The sequence below is a fragment of the Plutella xylostella genome, chromosome 12, assembly GCF_932276165.1.
Source record: "Plutella xylostella chromosome 12, ilPluXylo3.1, whole genome shotgun sequence".
Taxonomy (NCBI): domain Eukaryota; kingdom Metazoa; phylum Arthropoda; class Insecta; order Lepidoptera; family Plutellidae; genus Plutella; species Plutella xylostella.
This window is the reverse complement of record NC_063992.1, coordinates 9,864,206-9,890,081: the sequence shown is the minus strand read 5'-3', so window position 1 is coordinate 9,890,081 and position 25,876 is coordinate 9,864,206. Positions and strand designations below refer to the sequence as shown.

The 25,876-nt window shown below is 42.2% G+C and overlaps 2 protein-coding genes across 2 annotated transcripts; one reads left to right on the top strand and one right to left on the bottom strand.

Annotated features, from left to right (window-relative positions):
• Positions 1-3,232: 3,232 nt before the first annotated feature.
• LOC105393170 (leucine-rich repeat-containing protein 40) lies at positions 3,233-13,615 on the bottom strand. Its single transcript, XM_048624541.1, has 11 exons — positions 13,227-13,615; positions 12,423-12,607; positions 11,689-11,892; positions 7,623-7,746; positions 7,101-7,270; positions 6,763-6,905; positions 5,964-6,134; positions 5,272-5,415; positions 4,668-4,856; positions 3,969-4,160; positions 3,233-3,561 (listed from the first exon to the last, which is right to left on the bottom strand). Exons 1-11 carry the CDS (start codon positions 13,387-13,389, stop codon positions 3,456-3,458), a joined length of 1,791 nt encoding a protein of 596 aa, XP_048480498.1. The 5' UTR covers positions 13,390-13,615; the 3' UTR covers positions 3,233-3,455.
• Positions 13,616-15,980: 2,365 nt separating this feature from the next.
• Positions 15,981-25,805, top strand: LOC105393682. Its single transcript, XM_048624743.1, has 9 exons — positions 15,981-17,665; positions 17,978-18,110; positions 18,485-18,613; positions 20,045-20,248; positions 21,497-21,637; positions 21,858-21,913; positions 21,990-22,102; positions 22,355-22,415; positions 24,358-25,805. Exons 1-9 carry the CDS (start codon positions 16,107-16,109, stop codon positions 25,517-25,519), a joined length of 3,558 nt encoding a protein of 1,185 aa, XP_048480700.1. The 5' UTR covers positions 15,981-16,106; the 3' UTR covers positions 25,520-25,805.
• The last annotated feature ends 71 nt before the right edge of the window (positions 25,806-25,876 follow it).

Sequence of the window (25,876 nt, the reverse complement as noted above, 5' to 3'; positions counted from 1 at the left end):
GCAAATTGAATAATAATAGTAGTTCTGCTTGAATACATCATTTAATACGTAGTTTATTTCATGGACACGGCTCTTGACATTTGGAACGGATGAGGACAAATTGTACATTCCTTTGGAAAAGCGGAATTTGTTGATTGTAGTCAGAATTCTGTTTACAAAAGAAGACATTGAGGTTTCAGTTCTATCAAAGACGACTGTAAAGTTCTTTTACTTTATGACAGGGCAATGCCACGTTACGAAACTACGAATATTCTTTGCGTATGTAAATATTATATTCCATGCTTCTATGCCATAGCGCCGACCTATTTATCTACTAAGCTGTGTTACGTAGGTATACTAAGGTTTAAAGTACTTACTTCTACTTAAATAATACATAGGTAATCAGTTAGTTTTTAATGCCTGATCTTTGATGAATCGTGTCGTGTATCGATTACGTGTGTTTTTTTCGGTAGCGTGTCCTGTCTACTTGACACTATAACGAGGACCTATAGGCAGCGTTCCCACTACGCCGGACCGGCAGATCTGCCGAAAACCGGACACCGGACAGAGTGTTCACATTACATCGGATCCCGGAAGAAATTCAGACAGTCCTCAGTTGAATTTGGACCTGCGCGCACAATGGACGACGAAATTGTTGTGTTGTGGTGGTATCTTAATAGAAGGCAAAATAAAAGAAAAGATTGGGTACATCCTATTTTACGGGAAAGATTTTCCATTCTTTTCATTTTACATCCAGGGGCGAGGGGAGCACGAGCGGGGCGAGTGGGGGACAGATACCGGCACAAACTCGTTCACATTACTCCGGGCCCGGTCGTTCTACCGGCAATTCGTAGTGACAAAACGTTCGGTAGAAATGCCGGGCTCGGCAAAAATGCCGGACCCGGGATAATGTGAATACCTTCATATAAATTGTACAGCCACTAGCTCTTCCGGCAGATTTACCGGCGCGGCAGATCTGCCGGTCCGGCGTAGTGGGAACGTTGCCTAACTAGTTTGTCAACAAAAGTTGCATAACTTCATGCACATAGTATAGGTAACATAACATTATTGTATTTCACACATAACTGATGATATGTTTCCTACACTAGCATTTTGCACACTGCATTAGAAACAAATTTGTTTATGCAACGTCTCAATTTGCGACAATGCATCGCGATATGACTGTACAGGGCGAATTTTATAAGTGAGCAACTTCTTAAACAACATGTATGTATTACTTAAAAGTAAAATTAAATTCAAATAACGTAGACGACCCAGCTGTAAATTACAACAAACATAGAAGAGAGAAGGTATACCACCAATCATAACCTACTAAATCCTAATCCTAACTAATATTATAAATGCGAAAGTAACTGTGTCTGTCTGTCTGTCTGTCTGTCTGTCTGTCTGTTACTCTTTCACGCCAAAACTACTGAACGGATTTGAATGAAATTTGGTATACATACGGTGTAGACCCTGGGAAAGAACATAGGCTACTTTTTATCCCAGAATTCCCACGGGAAAACTTTTTAAGGCGAAGCGAAGCGCGCGGGAACAGCTAGTTTAAAATAAATATAGGCATTCAGAATTGGTTAAAAAACCATGTATAAAACAATTATCTACCTTACACTCACGGGCAAAGAAACAGTTCCACTTACAAAAGACAGACACAAAACGACACCAATTTTTTCAAACGGTTAATAAATACTTTAAACAAAATATTACCGTTTTTAGTTGGTAATATCCTGATGCTCTGTTCAATGTACTTCACTGTTGCAGAAGGCGTCATTAAGTTAGCCTTTTCCGATTAGGAGTGATTTGGTGCTTTTCTCAGTGGAACCTTTTCACTGCCCGTGAGTGTATATTGTTACTCTCTTCATAAGCGAATCACTGATAAAACTTCACCCTGTACACTTGTATTATAGGTCAACAGAAGACGCCTACGATTTTACGGTCGTTGGGCGCGAACAAAAACTAGCAGACATCGGCTCAAGCGTATAATCACGATAATCACATGTCAATGATTTATAAATTATAATAATTACTGATTTGTGCGAAACATTCACCCGTGATGGCTTTATTATAATGGCAAAAAATATAACACTGGTGCCACTGGCTAGGCCTTAAGACCTAGGTAGAACATAACATGACTTATTGGAATGGCTAAGCTTAGTATTTAAGCTAAGTGTGGCACTATACATTTATGTCTGTGAATCCAAAAATGGCTTTACGTTAAGTAGTCAACATTTTGTTTCAGTTTTTAACTAGGTATATATCAGATAGCTTCTAAAGGAAACTTTATCACAAAAATAATAGTTATATTTGTAATACATAAATACAATTATTTATAAATAACTACCTTTACTATCATCAGGTACTACTTTAATACTTTGGTGTTTAAAAAAATATGACTTGGTAGTATTATTATTACTTTGGCTTGAATATGACCCTTTTTAAATAAGTATAAGGATGATTTTCCGTTGAATTTGCTACAATGTGGATACATTTTGATTAGATGGTTTAATATACACACAAATATTCTCACATACATTCTGTAAATGTAAATAAATGTTTTTCTTATGTACTAAAATCACACGTTTAATGACATATCGGTGCTTATCTTTCAGCTATTTAATGAGAACAAATTCCAAAAAAATAAGCTAAAGCAAAAATGCATTATGTTGTTATGGTAACATTTTTATCAAATATGATTTTTTTTGTTCTTTTTTTGCAAATACATTTAGTTTGCGTATTTTTGAAACACAACCTTTTAAAATACTTAGCGAGAATACTTTTAAAGTAAAATATGCTACACAACCTTACACCACTGAAAACAATAATTTCATAACAAATAAACAATCCCGTAATTTAATATAGCACTGGTTTTACAATGTCCAACTTTCTGGTAAAATTGTTTGTAGATTAAGTGCCGATTTTATTGTGAAACAGGCACTACATAAATAAATAGACGGTCTATCTACAGCTCATTAATCATTGCATTGGTAGGAAATTGAAACAATGACATAGTGAAACCAGCCCTTAAACTAGCAAATAAATTAGTAAGTTTGTAAATATAATATCTTTGAAAGATAAATAATAATATAAGTAAGCCTAAAAATAAATCAATTTGTGACTTCATATAGAATATGGAATAACAACAAATAAGTAACAGTAACAAATAAAAAGTTAATAATAAAGGTGGGTAAATAAATGGTTTAAATTCAGGTAACGATATTAACATCAACTTCTTTGGTAAGCAGGTTCTAAACAGCTTTTTTTTTCAACACCGTTCTTTAATCGAGTGTATTATTTGCTGCGATGGATTTTGCCGTACTTTTTTAATTCATTCCTGGTCTAGGGTTGTCACCAAAAGGCAACCAAAAGAACGAATTTTGCACTATGAATTTCCTCATCAATCTGATTTCTGACCTCAAAAAGCTATATAAAAATGAACTATTACTGCATGTCTTAAAGTTCTATTTGGGTATCCGGTCTCGTAAATAGGATAGCACAGATTCGGTACCTTTCTCCAGGATGGCGTGGCGCGGCTGCCGGAATACGTTACCCATGAGCTCCAACGTCCTGTCAAAGGAAAATATTTTTTATTTATTGCAACACACAATCGGTATTTAACCTTCATATTTAAAGATACATATGTAGGTGTTTACTTTGTACTAGACAAATGACGACTTACTGATGCAGCACTCAATGGTAGGGGCAGATATTTTGTTCACATACACAAAGTTTATAACATTGCATTAGACCTTCCTTCTATTACATACATACTAACACATCACTCGCCAAAAGTGTCTTAACCCATACAACAAGGAGTTAGTGTTTCTGAGTGTGATATATGCAATCATAAATTTCACTTGCCTCAAGTGCGTAAAGGTGCCCAGCTCAGGCGGCACAGTGACTATGCTATTCTTATTCAGATCCAACACAGCCAGTCCATGAGTGTAATATATGCAATTATAAATTCCACTTGCCTCAAGTGCGTAAAGTTTCCCAGCTCAGGCGGCACGGTGACTATGCTATTGTTCTTCAGATCCAGCACAGCCAGTCTCTTGAGCCGGGCGAGGGCATCCGACGACACGTTGATCTCTGACACCTTGTTGTCCGCCGCCAGAAGTATCTCCAGACTCTCCAGGTCGTAGATACAGCGAGGTAGGTGAGTGAATCTGTAACGAATTTTGTAGGTGTAAGTGTGATTTTGTTTCGCACATTTTATATTCGTATAATGGCAGTGATTCTATTCAGTATTGTTACATTATTCATTGTTACTTGCGTGCAATTATAAACATCGTAGCACTCGAAAGCTCACATTTTAACAGCTGTGTCGATGTCTTTAATTATCTGAGCCCATTACATGAAATTTTAAAAACGACACTATAACTAATACTGGAAAAAGAAAGAAAGATCGCGATCTGCATCAAACACGGCAATGTGATTGATAGAACGTGTATTATAAATACGACTTTATCTACGTTGTTAAGCCCCAGTTTCACCATACTCTGTTAGATCATAACAAGAGATTAGCTGTTGGCTTTTGACACATCTGTCAAGAATTTAATATGGAGATTAGGGTATAATCGATAACATTACAATATAACAGGGATGTTAATGATGTGACAGACTATGGAGAAACTAGCTGCCATGCTGTGCTGTCAGTTCTCGATGAAACTCACCGATTGTTGCTAATGACCAGCTCTCTCAGCTGCTTCAGCTCTCCCAGTTCCAGCGGCAGTTCCGCCAGGTTGTTGGACCCCACGTCTAGGTAGAGAAGGAGGGAGCAGCGACTGAGCTCCGCGGGGACGGAAGAGATGTTGTTGTTCTTTAGTATCAGCTGGGTCAGACTCTCTGATAGACGGGTGATGCTGGAATAAATTGTTTTGGTTAATGTAGGGATTTTATACTTACTTACACTCATTTATGTGTTTGTTGGTAACCATAATAACATAACAAGACATAAAATATGATGATAAGTATGAATGGATCTGAGTAACTCTATCACGGGACAACGGCTGGAGTAATTCTGATAAAATTTGGTCTGTAGGAAGCTGTATTCCCTGGATTGACATAAAGGATACTTTTATCCCGGTATTCGCACGGTAAAAGGCCACTCGGAGCTAACGGGTTACAGCTAGTACAAGATAAAGATCCCCTCATAAGGATTTCGGTATGTAAAAAAGTCCTTAAAGTTCCTCCAACAGAGACGTATGGAATAAACATGGGAAGGCCTTTGCCCAACAGTGGGACACTAAAATATAGCTACTTGAAAAAAGTCCTTACCCCACCGGCACAGATGTAAGTTTGTTCTTAGTCAAGTCGACATAGTAGACCTGTGCGTCCGCCGCCGCCGCCACCACCTCGTCAGGGATCTCAGTGAGGTCGCGCGACACCAGCGTCAGGGCTTGCGTCTTCTTCAGAGTGTATCTGTTGAGGTTGTTATGCTGTTTGAATGAAGTTTATTTTAGAATATTTTTTTTCGGTTATTCACCTTGGTTGTTCAATCTTTTACCAAACCATAATAAGGCTTACAACAAAACTGCTATGAAAAAAGGAATATTCAGAACAGAATATTAATGGATTAGTAACTATCGGTATAAATAATCTTGCCCGGCAACCTACCATTTAACTTTTCTGGTTTCTCAGGTACCGCGCCAGATATCTGGTTGCAACAACTAGTTGTATAACTATAGCAACAACATACTTGTCAGGCCACTGCAGTGTGTGCTGGTCGTCAGTGGGGTTCTCCTGAGCTTGATCCCTCAGGTGCTCCATGACGCGGCCTCCATGCGCGATGTCTAACTCCCTGTTTAACTACAGAAACAGCCTGTATAACTATAACAACAACATACTTGTCAGGCCACTGCAGTGCGTGCTGGGCTTCAGTGGGGTCCTCAGCCTGGTCCCTCAGGTGCTGCATGAGACAGCCTCCTCGCGCGATGTCTACCACCCTGTATATAACTATAATAACATACTTATCAGGCCACTGCGCTTGCGGCACATCAGTAGGCTCCTCTTGGACCTGGTCTCTCAGATGCTGCATGAGGCGGCCGCCGCGCGCGATGTCGGCCCGCACGCTCGTCAGACGGTTGCCGGTGACACTGATACTGTGCAGTTGGGATAGGAGACCCAGGTTCTTTGGTAGTCTGGGGTAGATGAGAGTGAGTTAGTAAATAAATATTTGGTGTGGGGACATCTCTCACACACGGTCGGATGACCTCAAACTAGGCAGAGACTGTGATATGGGTGTCAGACAGCTACACAAACACAAATTCTCATCACACAGATATTTGCCCTGGGCGGGATTCGAACCCGCGGCCCCAAGCTTCGACAGCAGTTTCCGTCAAGAGCCGGTCAGGTGTCGTCAAGAGTGTTGGGATTGTTTGGACCGTGATAGTTAGGAATCGTACATAAGGAGGTCTTTGCGGTGAAATACTATATAATATACAAGAGGAAATAATGTAAACCAGTTGTAGATATTTCTTTTATACTGATAATTTTGGAATGAATATTTTGAGAAACCGATAGACGCACGCAGATAGGTATTATATTCTGTTGTATTCTTTAAAAAAACACGATTTAATATTTTGTAGATGACCCTATTGCCATTACTATAATATTGCCCGTTCATTCTTTTATGTTTACAATTTTCATGAGTAACTTTTTCTTATTTACCAGACTACAGAAAAATCTCTACCAAACCATTGCCTACATACCCAAGAACGATACGAAATCTCTATTTGAAACTATTATGCCAGTAGTAAAAATACTTACTTAGTTAAATTGTTATTGGACATGTCTAATCTCTTCAGTGTTTGCAGAAGGGATATGTTTTCCGGTAATTCCTCAATTTTGTTGTCTCGTATATTTAGCACGTTCAAATGTTGCATTTGGTCACAGAAATCATCGGTAATTTTCTGAAAAAAATACCTATTCAATAAAAGCTTAGATCATAATTAATACTAAACACATTCAATACATAAGGTAGCTATTCTATTCTATTGAAAAGCCAATAGAACGATATGTTTTATCGCAGGACTATCGAGTGTTCCAAACTGTTAATAAGTATCTGAGTTTAAAAAACAGACTTTTAACAAGATATTATACTTTACCTTTATTTCGTTATTGGCTATATAAATCTCTTTGAGTGCGGTGCAGCCGAGGAAGTCCGGCAACTCTGCGATGTTGTTGTGGTTGGCATCTAGGTACTCCATCTTCCTCAACTCTCCCATTGCTGGTAGAAATGTTAGTTTGTTTTCAGCCAGCAGCAGCTTTTTTAGATCTGTAATAAAGTAGCAAAACTTACAGCAACATATATTACATAGGTACGGAAGCAAATCAACGTAACGATTGCGATAAAAAAAACTTAGACATTGCCAGAAAAATAGGTATATAAATTCTACAATAACTCCCGAATTTATAGAACAAGTGCAAGAGAATTACAAGAGTCATCGTTCCACTGTTTATGTTAGATAGAATGCCAAAATTCAAGTATGACGATGGCGCTTGCAAGCCTCTTGAAAACTTCCTATAAATTGGGGCCTGGGGGTAAGTATTATTTACATATAACCTATCTTCATATACGACTAAAATGTGTATATCCCTAGCATCCGCAAAAACATCTAATATCTCACCTCTAAGGTTGACGATGTCGGGCGGCAGTTCTTCAAGCTGGTTGTGCGAGAGGTCGAGCTGCAGCAGCCGCACCAGGTAGCCCAGGCCCGGCGGCAGGGAAGATAAGGAGTTGTGGGACAAGTCCTGGAAACATACGGGGATTCTACATCATCATATCATCATAAGGGCTAGTACGGGGCGCATTTAAGAAGTGACAAAAGTTCTCAGTCGCTTTCGCTCTTGAGGCTATGTGATGTGATGTGAGTGAGCGCGATGCAAAACTTATGTGAAGTCTGAAATGTGCCCCATGCTACTAGCCCATCACGACCCATTGTAACGTTGTAGACGTACATGTCTTTAATTAAACGTATCTTAACTTAAAACTATCTTTTTTTTTTCATTTTAACAATTAACTACGTAATAAATAAAATAAAAATATTAATTAAATCAAATAACTAAAAGTAAATAACATTTTAAAACATAACTTCTTTTAAAGTACATTTGCACTCAAAATACTGAAACGTAATATGTAGTCATAAACAGTTTATGGTAGAAATTTAGTTTCATAAACCTGCCCACATTTTAATATTGGTAGAAATTTATTGTTCATAACCTGGTATTATTTTTAACATTTCGTGACATCGTGACACTTTCAACGGCTGTCGCCGCTCGCTAGTCATTCATTAGCTTTGCCATCACTGGACTCGAACGTACGCTTGCGCATCTGAATAATAATTGCTTTCGCACATATCATTGCGACCTAAAAGTAAATTTTTAAATAGATAGTGCACCTTAAGTGTCCTAACCGTTCCGGGTCCGCTGTATTAGACGCTGCTGGCACTAGGGCATGCAATACCGGAACAATTTTCAATACCGGTATTGAGTTCCGGTATTACAACTCAATACCGGGATCCCGGTATTAATACCGGTATTAGACATCCTTGTAATAAATGGAATAAACTGTGTTTAAAGGTCGTATACAACAAGAAAATGCAACCATATTCTGTATTTTGTTGTAGATTTTTACGAGAATTAAGTTTTAGAGTTTAAATTTTAGAATAAATTATTTTTTTGCATCCGGTGTCGGTTTACGCATGGTCAACAGTAGATTTCTAGCAGCCGAAAACTGCATTAAACAGTTGGGAACAAGTGCGCTTTCACAGTATATAGGAACACAAGGCTAACTAAATCTTAATCGCTTTATTAATAGCCTAAAAAAGTCCGATTCCGGTATTACTTCAAAACCGGTATTAACTTTCAATACCGGTATTGAAAAAAGCGGGAATTTTGTCCGGGATCCCGGTATTACGAATACCGGTATTGCGGTATTGCATGCCCTAGCTGGCACTGTGTACCTGTGTTTTATATAGATCCTCACACCCCATATTGGTACGGGGTTTAAGAAGATTTCAGTACGGGATTTAGAAGACCTAGGCTCCGCTTCGCTACCTACTGCTGCATCACCCTCTGCTTCGCTTCCGCTTCGGACCTACAGCTGAGCACGGCGACCTACAACCCTGCCCGTGGCTGACGACCTGTTCCACCGGCATCTGACCATCCAGGGGAGTGCTTGAACTACGCAGTGAAATCAGATACTAGGCCGACACACCACGACCCGTTCTACCGACTTAGGTGGCCTGCGGCCATCAATAAACTATTTTCGTTGGACCTACCTACCTCTTTTATTTACCTCCCAGTAGGGACGATAGGTAAACAGGTAGGGAAGGTCACACTGGCGCCCAACGTCCGTAAGACGGGGGGTCACACTGGCGCCCAACTTCCGTAAGACGGGGGGTCACACTGGCGCCCTTAAACGTGGTTGTGTCTGATTTTGCTGCGCAGTAAGTAGTAAAGTGTTTGTTTGTGTGTGCGTTGTAAAACGTTTTTTTTGTTGCTCTGCAGTAACTGAGGTGTATTTTGCATTTTTTTAAAAGTATAATTTGTACCTATTTGTTTTAATTTAAAACGGATTTTTTTTTAACGTTATTAAATTTTGTTAACGGTTTTTTATCTGGCAACATTTTTTTTTTTTAAAGTACCCTAATTAGTTAATTACTTCGTGACATTTTTTTTCCTGTGATACCAGCGTAATACACATCAGTTACATTTAATTTTATTTTTCAACGCTTCTTTTATTTTTGGTTCTGTGCGTTTTTTTATTGTGTTTTTATTTTAAAAGAGTACAACGTTACCTAAATTTTTTTGTAACAGAACGGAGTCATTTTTTCTTTTAACTCTTGTTCACATTTTACCCAAATTGTTGAATATCAATATTGTTGCTTTCCCCCATTGTATTTTTTTTCCACCATGTTCCCATTAACATGTTTGTCCCTACCAAAATCGAAACTGGAATACGAGGTGTCCATCAGAGGTACAGTTCCAGCGACCAGTATTGTGGAGCTGGCTATAAACTTTCCCTCTGACGTTATCCTCGAGTCCGGTTTGGATGCTTACAGGGTGTGTTCGAGGATTTGTCGAAAACACAGGCAAATTTTGAGTGTGTTACACCCAATAAAGCACTTTTCCAGCGGACACGGAACTAGAACTAGTCGGAAATAGGGTTTTTTTATATTTTTTTGCAAATTTGACATTTTAAACTATTTTTTCAAACATCAACATTATCTATACGTATATTTTTACCAGGTGACATTATAATAATAATGAATTGTGAAAATATTAGTCATTTTTTGATATATTTTTTAAAAGAATGACTTTTGTTGTGAATGGTTCGCGTTAATAATCTTATATGATTTTTATTGCTTGGTTTGAATGTGGAAGTATGAAGTTGAAGATTGAATGTTTTTTTGACAGGTATGTATGAAAGCGTAGCATTTTTACATTTTGTTTTTATTATTTAACCGGATTTTATTTAGGATAAAATCCTTTCCGTGAGACGGGGGGTAATGTAACGTTGTAGACGTACATGTCTTTAATTAAACGTATCTTAACTTAAAACTATCTTTTTTTTTTCATTTTAACAATTAACTACGTAATAAATAAAATAAAAATATTAATTAAATCAAATAACTAAAAGTAAATAACATTTTAAAACATAACTTCTTTTAAAGTACATTTGCACTCAAAATACTGAAACGTAATATGTAGTCATAAACAGTTTATGGTAGAAATTTAGTTTCATAAACCTGCCCACATTTTAATATTGGTAGAAATTTATTGTTCATAACCTGGTATTATTTTTAACATTTCGTGACATCGTGACACTTTCAACGGCTGTCGCCGCTCGCTAGTCATTCATTAGCTTTGCCATCACTGGACTCGAACGTACGCTTGCGCATCTGAATAATAATTGCTTTCGCACATATCATTGCGACCTAAAAGTAAATTTTTAAATAGATAGTGCACCTTAAGTGTCCTAACCGTTCCGGGTCCGCTGTATTAGACGCTGCTGGCACTGTGTACCTGTGTTTTATATAGATCCTCACACCCCATATTGGTACGGGGTTTAAGAAGATTTCAGTACGGGATTTAGAAGACCTAGGCTCCGCTTCGCTACCTACTGCTGCATCACCCTCTGCTTCGCTTCCGCTTCGGACCTACAGCTGAGCACGGCGACCTACAACCCTGCCCGTGGCTGACGACCTGTTCCACCGGCATCTGACCATCCAGGGGAGTGCTTGAACTACGCAGTGAAATCAGATACTAGGCCGACACACCACGACCCGTTCTACCGACTTAGGTGGCCTGCGGCCATCAATAAACTATTTTCGTTGGACCTACCTACCTCTTTTATTTACCTCCCAGTAGGGACGATAGGTAAACAGGTAGGGAAGGTCACACCATCACGTCGCCATTGTTGGGGTAGGGGTCTCCTTCTAATGAAGGAAGGATTCTACATAGTTGGGGTGAAGGGTCCACTGGGTTTAAGCTGTAACTTAAATATACGTTGGGCGCAACCCAAGGGCTGCAAGCATCTGATAAATACCATAGAGACAAAACTTAGTCCAGCTCTAGTGTTCTTATTGAAGTAAATAAAATAATATCTATATCAAAGCCTGAAGGCCAAAAATTCAATTTTAGAGTGAGAAAAACATATTTCGATTGTCAATCCTAAAACAGTATACTTACCAAATAAGTCAACATGACCAGGTCCCCCATATCGGGCTCTATCTTTTCCAGCATGTTGTGTGATATGCTCAGCCACCTCAGCTCTGTTAGCTTGTAGAACTCTTTAGGTAATATTTTCAGCTTGTTTCGGTCTAGACTTAGGTTTGCTAGATTTTTCAGTTCTCCTATTTCCTTTGGTAGCTCTGTTATGGCATTGTCATGAAGCTGTGAAAAATATGGTTTATGTTTTACAGTTTGTAAAGGACTTTATTGTTATTAAATTGAAATTATGTATTTAAAACTCTTTCATTACTGCTGTTATGTTGTGCTTGATAAATATGTGTTATGTGAACACTGAAATTATTGTAAAAATGTCTCAAGTGCTTAGGTAATTTATGTAATTTTAGATTTGCAATATTCATTACTACAAAAGTGATGTCATGTGATTGTAACTAATTTAACAAATGAACTATATCACTTCACCTTGAGCAGTAGAATATAATAAGGAAGTACCTACATGGCGACAAAATGATTGTTTGCTTTATTTTTGAATCTGATCTGATGTATGTCATGTATGCAATGCAACCCTTCACATAATTTGGGGATCATCAAGAACAATTTGTGGTAATCATCAGAAATTTGTCACAAGTAAAGTGAATTTTTGAAGTGAATTCCTCAAATATTTGCATTTATAACTCTGCTAATTACTTCATTACAAACCTAGCCCACTACTATCCTTTTAAACTTATTCTTACTTTGAGTGTGACAAGTTCTTGTAGAAGCTTGATATTAGTAGATATGGTGCTGATGGCATTGGAACTGAGGTCGAGGGTCTTCAGCGGCTCCGAGTTCCACCAGCTGTTGTCATCAGACCTGGTGAAGTCCACATCCTTGTACTCTTCAAGCACCAGCTCATCAATCTTCCAGACATTCTCTGGAACTGAGATTTTGCAATGTAATTATCATTCCACAGGAACTTATGCACTTTGTTACCTTTGCAAATTTGCACTACTTAAGTAGTCATGTGTTAGTTGATATTTATATAAATATATTAGAAGGGGATCTAGTGTTCGGGGACTATTCTATTCTATTCTATTCTCTGTGGGGGTGTAAGTACCTGCACCTGGCTCTCTCGAGTGGAACCTTTGTGCATATCCCCAAGGTCTAAACTGCCTTCCTAAGCTTGGACCATTTCCCACCACGCTGGACCACTGCGGGTTGGTGGGTTCACATATCTAGATGTGCTAAATCTAGATATGCAGGTTTCCTCACGATGTTTTCCTTCACCGTAAGAGCGATGGTATACATTGTACTTAAGTTAAAAGAACTCATTGGTACATGTCAGCGCCGGGATTCGAACCCGCATCTCTTGCGTGAGAAGCGGGCGCTTACCAGACTGAGCTACCACCGCTCTGGGGTTCGGGGACTGAAATTCATTCAGGAAATTAATAGTTTCCTGTGTGGCGGGGTTTTGGAATAATGTGGATAGATTTCAATAGGTACTAAACTGTATATTAAAAATAGTTGAATTGGTGCAGCTATAAATAAAGAAGACTTACCAGTTCCAAGGCCTCGGTTGCATAAACTCAGCTGACCAGAACGTTTAGCTGACTTTATCAAGCCATTGGATAACACCGAACTATCCGCCTTTTTATCTTGAAGATGAAAAAATGATTTGTTACACACTTTAATCCTCGACTTAGTATGGGCCCTGTGGGACATTGCGTCCTACTCTCGTATTCTAAAGTTACAAACAACACATTCGATTAATTAAATGCAGGAAAAGCTGGAAAACCCATGCGTAATCTGTTTTACATTATACATTTTGCGATGCGTATTTGTTTTGTTTACAAGGTACACTCATGCTTTCTCTTTTATAGCAGCAAAGATAGAAAGAGAGGCAAATAAACAATTGACAGTCTAAACGTCAGAATGGCAGTGACAGTAGAGTGCGCATTTGTAAATATCGTTCATTTCATTCGAGACCTCTAGTGAGAGGCATTTATAAATATTGTAAAATATCTATTTACACTTTGCTACGTAGCCTCTACGGTCTTTCCCAACTAGTCCCTCCCAAGTCAATAAATGTGGCTCTCACTAAAATCAGAATTTTCCCTCCTGACTCAAACATGGGTTTGGGTATGTACCTACCACATACCTATGTAGTTAGTTAGGTACGTATAACTAGATCTATCCGTCTCTAGAATCCGCACCATGCATGTCACCTGCTCTCAGTACAAATATAGGCAGAGAGAGATGCATAAGCAGATGCAGCCCCTTTTCAATAGAATTTTAGCAGTCTTTCACTGAGTTGCAGGAAGGAACTTTAAGTTAATGTTAGCATTAAATGTATTGCTGCCTTGCTTTTTCAGTATACGGACGGAAAGAGGCAGAGATAGATTTAATGGCGACATTAGCTTAAAGTTCCTTCCTGCAACTCAGCATTTCTCTAGGTTCTTTATCCCAATGCTGGGCAAAGGTTTCCCCCTGTTATTATGTTAGTCTACTTAATAGGTAGTTAAGTAGGTAGTTATAATACATAAATACACCAATCTGAAATCGAAGTAGTCACTATAAAGCCCGGTTTACGGAGAGGAAAGGAGATGAGGGAAGATATTGTTTTGAATAACCATTCAGATTTCGTTATTTCCACATCTCCTCTCCGCTTAGCTTCGGTGGAAATGGATCAAGCGAAGAAAAATGAGACTTCTCCTCTCCTCACCGCTTTAGTGGAAACCGGGCCTAATTCGGTGGGTAGATAGGTACCTTCTTTCGTTAAAATTATATTGTTACGCTGTTGGTGTTCTTAATAAACCTTCCTTAACTTACCTTCTTCAAAACCGGAGATCCCCGGTGGCCCAAAATCAATCTGGAACGAAGTTGTATGCAATTCTTCTGAAATCATTTTCGCTTTGGTATAAATTGCAACTGAACTGAATTTTGCGCCGATTAATACCTATAGATGCTGAAAAACTAGGTAAGTATTATCGTTATGATCAAAATTATCATTAATTAAGTAAAATTACTGTTTATACCATTGAGCGTTTAGGTACTTAAACTGGCAATTTCAGTTCAAATAAAAATATTTACTATCCAGTGAAAACAGGTATAGTGCCACAAACTTATCTGTTCCGGTGAGAGCGAACTAAATTGGTCCATATAATCTATGTCATGTCATGAAATTCATTAGTAAGTAATGAGGTATGGACCAATTTAGTTCGCTCTCACCGGAACAGATAAGTTTGTGGCACTATAGGTATATTCTGTAATTTTTGACATTTTATCATTTTATTTATTAGGTCGGGTCGCGGGAGAGCCCAAGCACAGAGTAGGTAATATAGAGCCCAATGAGAGCCTTCTCGAGTTTTGTTCCTTGGCCTTGGCCTAGCTACTTATTCCAATGTTTATTTTTTATTTTACCTGTTAGGTATCTATATGTCGCAGGCAACTGGTTTAATCTCCTGTTTGATTGAACCACTAGCCCGTTCATTGGATGGCGCTATTCAGTTGTATGACTAAAGGACAACTCGTCAAGTCGTTGATTGTAACGTTCGACGTCTTGACTGAACGTCATTCAGCGAAGTCGTTGAATGGGATATAGTATAGCAACTTTGTAATGTCTGGTTAGGGTGAACATCAACAAAAAGACTATGTTACAAAGCTCTTATCTCACAAATTAACTAAACAATAACAATAAACGTACCCTCATATTGTTGTTCATAATTATCCAGTTTCGCCACTTTTTTCTTTGAAACTATCCGCCCGCGGCGTAATAATAGGTAAATCCATGTTGTCACACTATTTTAACACAAATAACGCACTTTAAAGCTAATTTATTTGCAAAAAACTAACAATATAGGTGCTTTTTGTGTCAGCTGTTAGCTGTTAGACGCCATATTTGTTTTATTCACCACCTGACTGATTTTAAGTCAGCTAACTAGTTGGACGTTTTGTGACGCTTGTACAATCAACGTTCGGCCTAGTCATACAACTGAACAGCGCCATCCAATGAACGGGCTAGTGGTTCAATCAAACAGGAGATTAAACCAGTTGCCTGCGACATATATACCGTAGCGAAGTAGGTAGGCAGATAAGTAGGCAGGTGGTTACCTAGGTATTAACTTACTTATCAAATTTCCTCCCACATAGCCCTAAGCTAACTACATAAAATAAGTAAGTAAGTATGTTTTACTTTCAGCAGACTGGGCAGATATTTTGAATAATGTAGGAACATGAACAACACGGCATACCTACATTATACTTACAGCTTCATATAAGCTTAGCAAACCGTTAAAGTAAAAGGGTTTCACCCTGGGCGAGTGTAATAGCTACCCGGCACACATTGTACGTTGATCGATTGGTCAGACGGGCCGGCGTGCCGTACTGGCGATCATTAACCCAGTTGTGTCTCGGCCGGGCGCGGGGCGGGCGCACTCGCCATGCAGCTGCCCGAGGCGCCGCCGCCGCCGCTGGCCTCGCTCTGGGACCGCATCCTCCGCGCGCAGGCCTTGCCGCCCGACCTGGACGTGCAGCTCCTCTACATCGCCATCCGGGACCGCCTCACGCATCCCGAGTGGGAAGTGCGTCTCCACGCTCTCCGCGTCCTCGCTGATCTTCTACCCATCTCCGGCAACGCGCTCGCCTTCCCCTTCGACCAGGTCATCGACAACCTCGGACACAACTCACCGAATGTGCGGAAGGCTGCCCTTGATGCGCTGAAGGTGTTCTGCTCGCACTGCGAGGAGCCTGAGTGCGCCGCGCGCGGCATCGCCGACAAGTGCGCCTATCAAAACATCAGGCCACATTCAGCTGATGTGGATGCTAAAGCTAATATCCTCACGGGATTAATACTCTCCGTGCCGTCGGTGTTCGGAATATTGAAGCGGAGGAATCCTAAATTAGATATTTATTCGATGTTTGTGATTCTCGGAGATAAGCTGTTCGACCCCTTCCATCGCGATGTGGCGCTGCGGTCCCTGATGAAGCTGCGGCGGGTGTGCGGTCCACGGGACTACGTCATGTATTTCAGACAACTGGATCCGAAAGTTCAGGAAAAGTTTCGCTCCCTTTGTGAAATTTACGACGAGGATTCGCATGATGTTTACTACGCACCTAGAACTGTTTTTAGAAAAAGCAGCACTACATCTTTAGTAAAACCAAATTTTATAAGTAGTAAAGCAACGACTCCTATTATAGTATCGACTGATTCGTCATCGGAAGACTCTTTTAAGCACATGCAATTTTACAGGAATAACTTTGGTAAAGTAATAATTGAAACAGAACTGAAATTCGATTCAGATACAGCCATAACAATGACGGTGCTTGAAGAAAATGAAACTGAAGCGGAGAGTGATAGAAATGTAGGCAGTGAGGATGACTGTGATAGTTCTGATCAGAACATGTTGAAATATAGTGACGGTGATGCATCTGAAGACACAGATGTTGTGGTTAAAAAAGTGCGTTTTGGTGGTGAAAGCATAAAAATACGGACTCCAGATAGTGAAAACCAAGTAACTAGCGAAGATGATAACAAATCAGGAACAAATGAGAAAGAAGACAACATAATAGAAGTTACAGCCACAGTGACTCCGGGAATTGTGAATAAAATGATAGAGCTTAAAAGTGAAAACGTTGAATCTGAAAGCCAATCTTCAAAGGCAAAACGAAGTGGGATACCCTTGCCGGTTATAGAACCGAAGAGCCGATCGAAACTACACAGTGTACCGCTGCCTAAGCAGTCCAAGATAATCAAGCAGAAATCGAAGTCACTGAACGAGCTGTATGATTTCTTTAGGAACAAAAATGAAGATGAACGTCCTGTGGAGAAGGACGAATCAGGGTTCGCGTTGACATTAACAGAAGTGCGAAGTCCGGAGAAGGTGCCTAGTCCAGTCCAGCCTCACAGAGAAGTGGAGGTGCTTCATAACCTCCAGCGCAGCCCCGTCGTGTCTGCTCGCAGGCCGAGACCAACGCGGTTCATACAACTAGAAAACGAAGGGTACGTAGGACTTCAGGTTGGTAGGAAAGGAAGGTAGTTAGAAGCAATTTAAGTGATTAGCCCATGCCGTATGTTTTACATAGTTGATGATGTCGTTCGTTCGTATACAAACAAACAAAACGCTTTGAGCTGAACAGCTGAATGTGACATTATATCTACCCGTTGTACGTTGCAAAAGGTCTGTAACTACTTAACTTTAAATTGGGGTGTTGTTGGTCCTAGCGATTTTGATGAAGAATATAAGGTATTATGATGAGGTCTATGATATAAGTATGGTAAGTAGGTAGGTACATATTTTCTCAAACTTTACAGAATGGTGGTTAGTGTGAGTCATAGTGAAGAGCCAAGTCTTCTGTCACCTCGAGATGCGAGTCTGCGACCTCACTACGAGTGGGAGGACACGGGCATCGTGCCCCGGCACATTGTGGACCAACTGCATAACCAGGTAATCAACTCAACACAAAAGAAACTGTTACAATCAATTTACGGATAATAATTATATATACGGACCATAGAAAAACGCGAACTCGGGTGTTCCCTAGACAGACAGACAATTTGATATCTAGCTTACCCATAGTTGAACACTTCAAACTTATAACTCCCTCAAGGTTAGCGCCCGTAAACATTTGTCGAAGAATCCGAACTAAAAATCCCTGACAGTGAAAAGAAAATTGGTCACGCTTAAAACATGTATACTCGAGTTGTGGCCCACAAACATCGACACTTTGGTTCGATACAGGAAATAAGTATCCACATTCCACGTGTAACCTACTTGAGTACAGTATGTACAAATCGCTTTAAAATACAATATTGTTTCAGGAGAACTGGATATCAGCTGTGAAGGCAGCTGACTATCTACACAGTGCTCTACTGGAAGCAGAAAACATTAGGAAGGTGGAACCGGCGGCGCTATCACTGGTGCAGCACATGTGGGCTCTTAGCGAAGCGGTACGTATAATACCATAGAATAACAATGATAATACCTATATATTTCGTATGTAAATTAACCATGTGACTTCCACCAAAATGTTAGGTAGGGGAGACCGGGGACAAAAGTAACAGCGGGTAGAAAGTAACAAAGACTCTGTGGACTTCCCCAATAGCCTTAACTTCCCAAGCGACCGCTGGTAGTCAGCATGCGATGCCCCCTGCGCATGATATCATTTTCCGCGCCCGTGCCGCGGTGCAAGGTTGTTTTAGTGAGCATTTCGTGATTTTACACACCCAAAGTAAGTTTTTGGGTGTTTATTCATTTAGTGTTTACGTAGAATTAAGATGCCATGAACCATATGACTATTTGTTTATTGATTCATTATAAGATGGTCTGTAGCATGTCATAAACTGTTTTCGAATAACACGTGCTGTTTTAAAGTTATGTCGCCTGATATTTCAAAAATGGGGATGGGTACAAAAGTAACAGCTCGCGGCAGGACAAAAGTAACGAATTACTTACGTAAGTTTGCCATGTCAAATTATATTTTTTTATTTTTTGTTGTTTTGATTAGATATTTGTGTCATAATATTGTATATTATGGCACAAATAAAACAACTTCTTATCAGTTAGTCAGTTTAAATGATGGATCTCATTTACAGTTTATATTAAGAAGTTTTTTTTAGTTTTGTCAATAAGTCATAAGTTTTTTTTAGTTTCGATAGTTTTGTAAGAAGTTTTCTTAACTAAATAATTTGATTGTTTTTTTTGTTCTTTCTTTTGAATCGTATTTATAACATTGGGCAGAATTTATGGGTTGTTACTTTCGACCCATGCCTTGTTATTTTCGTCCTGACCATGGGGTCGAAAGTAACGATTTCCCTTTTTTTTTGAGGCTTTAGAAATGCTGAAATTCGAGGTGTAATAAGTAAAGTAATAATGGATATTTGTAGACTATAAACGAAAGTTTTATATGACTATATTTATTTTATCGTAAATGTTATTAATAACGAGAAATCAGACAGAAACTACAAACTGTTACTTTTGTCCCCGGTCTCCCCTACCTACATGGTACCTAACCATAACGTTGGAACCTACCCCAATATCGACGACGAGTTAATAATGTATCACGTGTCAGTAGTACTCCCGGAAAGCCTCCCCCTTACTAATAGTGGCTGTTTATTTTATGAAGTTGTTTATTTTAGCTTTCCTAGTATGTACCTACCTATGTAGTTACGAGTAACTATTTACCTTACAAAGAAACCTTTTGAAGTCGTTTAACCCCTTCGATAACGTGAAATAAAAAGCCACGTTGTAACTTTGTGATGTACATAGTAGAACAGCAGTACTTACTAGATGAAATTGTAGACGAAACCCCAATAAATACTCGAGAGCAATGAAAAAGTTCCATCTTTTGCTCGTGAGTGTAACAAAAACACCATACCCAGGTGACGGCAACAAAAGCGCCAGCCGAAGGGGCGGTCTGCGCGCTATTCCGTAGCCTCAGCAGCGACGCAGCCCGCAGCCTGCTGCCGGCCCTTGTGGCACGCCTGGCGCGGGAGCCGCTGCCCGCCGCGCTGCCTCACGCGCTGCTCCAGAGACTCGCGCTGCACCACCTCGTCGACCTGATCTTCGATCCTCGGGTTATTGGGGTGAGTGTGATGTTTGTGGGTGGAAGTTTCGGACCATTAAATTGTCCTGCCTTAACAATCGTGTAGAAGATTATAGCTCACGAACAATGAAATTTTGTACCCATCGCATTTCATGGTGCACGTACTTCAATGTCCATCTGCTTTTTCTGGAGCCTAGTAGAGGCTATATAGAGCTGCTGCTGTGTAACGTTATTTATTTATTCAAAATAAATAACTTACAAAGTAGTAAATAATCTTCATAATTTATTAATTTAAGTATCGACTTTATCGATAACTTAATCTTCGCGTCGATAATTCTTCAAATTATCGACGCGTTCCCATCCCTAGCCAGCGAAGCGGTCTTTTGTTCATGTCCCCACTATCGCGGCAGCCCCACTCGGTGACCACTGGCTCTCGGCATTCGGCCACGGGCTACGGCATCGACTGCGCGTGACCCTACCTCGCGGCAGTCCTCTAGGTGCCTAGCCCGCTCTAAAGTGTCGAATGACCTAGACTTTACCAGTGGTACCTTGTGCGTGTCTTCCCCAATATTGGGGTCCAAGGTCCACGCTTACGTCCACGGTACGGTTTACCGACTTCGCGGTTCACCTACGTGGTTTCTACGGCTCGCCCTCTACGTGCTGGTTCGGCAACCCCCTGCCTTCGTGTTGCTGACCACGCCGCGCAGCCGACCTACACGCCACGCGCACGCAACGGCCACGTGACCTGCCTGCCTACCTACCTGGCCACTGGAGAAGAGGACTTCCACGCCGGTCGCGTTATCGGGATTCCACGCCGATACTCTTCGACTCAGGGGAGTCCCTATCCGTGCCAACTAAGAACTGACTGATCGTGTAGTGCAGGCCTAACCCACGTTGACCTTTAAATAAATTTGTGTCAAGCTGAACCCTGGCTTCTCATTTCTACCTCTCCGTTAGCTAGCCATTTTTCACAAGCGCGACAGCTGGTCTTCTGGGCAGCAGTAATATGGATTGGTCAATAGCCGCGTATCCACCTGTATCCGCGGGTTTGCTAGAACGCGATCCAATGCTCGGTTTGTATGTCATCACCGAGGGTACCTACTTTTATAAAAACCGAGCATTGGATCACGTTCTAGCAAACCCGAGTACGCGGCTAATCGCTGTCACGTATACAAGAAGAACAATGGAATGATATCTAAACCCATGACTTTAGTAAACCAGTTGGCGCATTGCTTTTCTAATCCACTAAGAACCTAAAGTATCTTCCAATACCTCGCTTGGTCAACAGGTGGGCGACCCGGACCGGCGGCAGTTCTCGCAGCTCCGGGCCACGCTGTGCCTGGCGCGCGCCGCGGGGCCGGCCGCCGTGCTGTCCGCGGTGCGCCGGCGCCTCGCCGGGACTGCCCGGGCTGATGCTTTCTGTCTGAAGGTGAGCTGGAAAAAGTAATATACATGTACGTACTTATAGATTGTATAACCTCCGGAATAAATATCGATGAAATTGGGCATCTCCTCACTGAACACTTCTAAATGAAAATTACACACATAAACAACCCTCTTCTACATTCAGCGGTAAAAATAGTGCCAAATAAGTAACAATACGTAGTTTAGTTAGATTAGCAGTGTTAATGTGCTCTAAATTTTTCCAGCTCCGAGAACTGCTAAACAGGCCAATAAACAACTCGAAAGCCAGCCAGAACTTAAGGTATTTGAATTCTTTACACGTATGCTCCAAATTCGTGTGGTTTATGGGAAGTTGCGAGTAATTGGTGGCATTGCAGGAGTTCCCAACTGCCGGTGCCAGTGCGGCGTCGCGCTCGCTCGACGCCTCCGCTGGCGACCCCGGCGCCGCCGCGCAGGCTGCGGCCGCTGCCCGACTCGGCTCCCCTGCCAGGTTAATATCCATGGTCTCAGCTAGTCTATTTGTCTAGTATAGTTAAGTATATTTGGGACAAAATTAAAGTAAGTACTTACAAACAATTTCTGTCGACGACGACAGATGAATCGATGATGTCTAAAAGACGATACAAACTTAGTTACCTAGTTAGGTACTTGGTTACTGCGAAAAAAATTTTGATTGCCAACTGCTGGCTAACTAAAATATTCAGACGAACATTCAATATTAATTTCTATGTTTACTCTACAGGTATTTCCCAACCAAGGAAAGACATCCTGAGGACCTTGTCACCGATTCCATTCAGCGACCGGTAAGTTCAAAATACTGTTCAAATATAGAATGAACTCCCTCGTCAAGGTTATCTACGTCCAAGAAACTGAGACGACGCGACGATAACAAGTGGCCCTTGGATTCTACAAATGCTAAGTGGAAAATCCGCCCCATTTCATATTCTGCCGGCCGTTTCCTTTAACCTCGACCAGTCACTCACCCTCTTTGAATGTCTGACTAACGCTGAATAACGTTGAACTGATCGATACATTTTTAATGAGTCATGAGAATGCCTCAGCCCTTTCTGTAGACATGCGTAAAATCAGGGGTCTTGGCGTAAATGTCGCAATTACCACCTGAAAACACCTGACAGTCGTCAGGGTTAACTACGACTTAATTTTAATTGTGAAATTACATTCTTATAAATATGTAAAAGGTTCTCACACATTGTCAGACTAGGACAGTAGAATATGGGAAAAAATAAACTTAAGTATAAGTACCTTAAATCAAATGCGTCTAAATCAGAATTCTAACCCACATTCACCTGAAAATAGGTCACAGGTAGTCGCGGGAAACGTACACAAAGAAAACTTGTTATTCCACTATTCTTCACAACTGTTTCATTTCTCTTTAACCTATTTGAATAATTACACACAGTTAGCAATTTCCATTTCCCGCCCAGACATTTTACATGAAATGACGTATTTAATACGGCTGATTGGTATCAAGGGTAGGTGGACTAGGTGGGGTTAATTGCGTGGCCACCACTACTAACCTACATTTTGGAAGAAGTATTATTATTGGGTGACCTCCGTCCACGTCACCAAGTTTATTAGATGACCCGTTTCTTGTATCGTCCGATCGCTCTACTTTACAGCCGTGGTCAGCCATGTCAGAGCTTTTAACTTTTCGCGATAAGCTAATTTACGTTAAAGTTGATAGAGCCTGATTCCATGCAAGCGGCAAGCCATGTATATCTCATTGTTCGCGTATTACAAGCATAAATTCATCATTATCATCAGCCCACAGTCGTCGGGCATAGGCCTCTTAATTCCAAGCATTTATTGCCAGGATTCAAAGCCAAGACGTCTGGTATGTGAGGTTGAGATTCTTTGACACGCGACTGTAATGTTATCGTTAGCACTTGCTAGGCCGTGTATTTACATGGTTTCTCAATGAATCTGCCCAGTTCATAAATAAAGTAAACCAAAAAAGTAATAACGATATTAGAAAAGAGCAATAGGTACTTATGTAGGTAATTTTCAGTACTTAAGTAAGTAACTTTTTTATAGAAATACTTATATAAAACGTAAGGTTTAAACCGAAAATATTGATGGTAAACATCGTTTTTGATAGTATTTATCTAGGTATCTTACTACATACTAACACATAAGGGGCGAGTAAACTATTAACCTGAAACTAGCCTGAAACCTATGCCCATGTATAAATAACAACTATGGAGGTATTTTGTTATCGTTTCAATAAGTGCTATTCAAAGATTGGAGAACATTCCTGGAAAAATAACTTAATAGTGTATGCAGTAGCAGCGGTAATGGTGTGGCGAGTTCATCAACATACTGATAATCGATCGGTCCGCGACTATGCAGGTAGCTGTGGGCTATAGCTCGCGCGGCTCCCGAAGTGCCGCCCCGTGGCGTGCGGAGGCGTTCATTATGCATACCGAGTTGAAGGGACCGGGGCGGGCTTCGTGAAGCTCGGTAGCTACAGGAGCGATGTCATGTGGTCGCACCCACGCCGGCTCACTCGCGACGGCGCCGCGGCGGCGAGCGGCATGCTGGCGCTGTGGTGCTGCGGCCGAGCGGGCGTGACCCCCGCGCCGCCCCCCGCGCCCCCGCTGGCGCCCGACCTCGTGGCCGACCTGCCCGCGCTCACCCGGTACGCCCCCGCACTGTCCGACACCCCGACACCCCACACCCACCCATTTACATTAAACGACCGCTTTCCCTTTACAGAGACTCGAGCGCTACTACGTCGAGCCTCGATAATGAAAAGAAACACGCACCCTACGATGAGCTATCTTTCAAGAGCGTCATCGGCGAGACTACGGAGATCGATGGAACTCAGGAAGTGGACGAGGACGTGGCGCCGCCGCGCTCGCCGTCGATACGGATTGAGGATTACTCGGAGAAGACCATCCCCTCCCCGCGCGGCAGCCCGGACCGCTCCGACCGGGACAGCCTCATCTTGCACGATACAGAGACCAAAGTTTTTGGTGATAATGAAAGTTATTTGGTGTCCCAGACTTCTTTCGATGTCGATTCTATTAATTCACCGAGCAGAAGATCTCCGTCGAGGCGAACCCCACCGAGCCGGCGGTCCCCGAGCCCCGCGCCGGCCTCGGACAGGAGCTCCGCCGCGAGCCCGGTGAGGAGCCGCGCGACCACGCCGGCCGCGGAGAGCGAGCCCTACTCCCCCGCGGTTGCGGCGGCGGGGCGGGACGTGCGGCGCGCGCTGGCCGAGTGCACGGCGCCCGCGCGGCCCGAGGACTGGGAGGTGGTGGTGGGCCGCCTGCAGGAGATCGAGCGGCTGGCGGGGGACGCGGCGGCGCGCGCGCCGGCGGCGGCGTGGCGGGCGGCGGCGCGGGCGGGCGGCGCGCACGTGCGCTCGCTGCGGTCCCGCGTGGCGCGCGCCGCGTGCCGCTCGCTGGGCGCGCTGTTCCAGCACCGCGGCCGCGCGCTGGACCCCGAGCTGGAGGACGCGGCGGGCGCGCTGCTGGAGCGCTGCGCCGACGTCAACCGCTTCCTGCGCGCGGACGCGACGGAGGCGCTGGCGCGGGTGGCGCGCGGGGGCGGCGCGGGGCGGGCGGCGGCGGCGCTGGCGCGGCGGGGGGCGGGGCACCGCGCGGGCCCGGTGCGCGCGGCGGCGGCGCACGCGCTGGCGGCGCTGGTGGCGCAGCACTCGGCGGCGCGCGTGCTGTCGCTGCCCCCCGAGCCCCGCGCCGCGCTGCTCCGCGCCGCCGGGGAGCTGCTGGGCGACGCGGGCGCGGCGGCGCGGGAGCAGGCGCGCCGGCTGTGCGCGCTGCTGGCGGAGGACCCGCGCTTCCTGCCGCTACTGAAGGAGGCCATGCCGCCCGCCAGGTACCGTGCCATTGAGAAGTACATCGACCGGCTGCCGTGCCGGTGAGAGCTACTCCCAGGCTGGGTTCAACGTTTCCGTGGGTAAATGATCGCGTCGAAATATTTATAAGGTGCTGCTCGATCGTGCTAGATCAAACCGATAAGTCCGCCCCATATTGTGATAAAATTAGAATATTTTGTATTTCTAAGTACTGAGTGTTAATTTTTAAAATACATTTATTGTGTTTGTTTATCACCTAATTGGTTGTAGACCATCAGATCTAAAATTCTAATGGGTATTTTTTAAATTAAATCAAAATAACACTGCCTTCTTATGTACTCGTATCTCGTCTGTCTATCCTAACTAATATTATAAATGCGAAAGTAACTGTGTCTGTCTGTCTGTCTGTCTGTCTGTCTGTCT

Excerpts from the sequence above, each read along its gene's own strand:
- LOC105393170 (XM_048624541.1), bottom strand. The coding sequence starts at position 13,389 with ATGTCCCACAGGGCCCATACTAAGTCGAGGATTAAAGTGTGTAACAAA. Across the intron at positions 7,271-7,622 it reads CGACATCGTCAACCTTAGAG|ATCTAAAAAAGCTGCTGCTG; the intron begins GTGAGATATTAG and ends ACTTTATTACAG. Across the intron at positions 6,906-7,100 it reads TAGCCAATAACGAAATAAAG|AAAATTACCGATGATTTCTG; the intron begins GTAAAGTATAAT and ends TATTTTTTTCAG.
- LOC105393682 (XM_048624743.1), top strand. The coding sequence starts at position 16,107 with ATGCAGCTGCCCGAGGCGCCGCCGCCGCCGCTGGCCTCGCTCTGGGAC. Across the intron at positions 20,249-21,496 it reads TCGATCCTCGGGTTATTGGG|GTGGGCGACCCGGACCGGCG; the intron begins GTGAGTGTGATG and ends CTTGGTCAACAG. Across the intron at positions 21,638-21,857 it reads CTGATGCTTTCTGTCTGAAG|CTCCGAGAACTGCTAAACAG; the intron begins GTGAGCTGGAAA and ends AAATTTTTCCAG.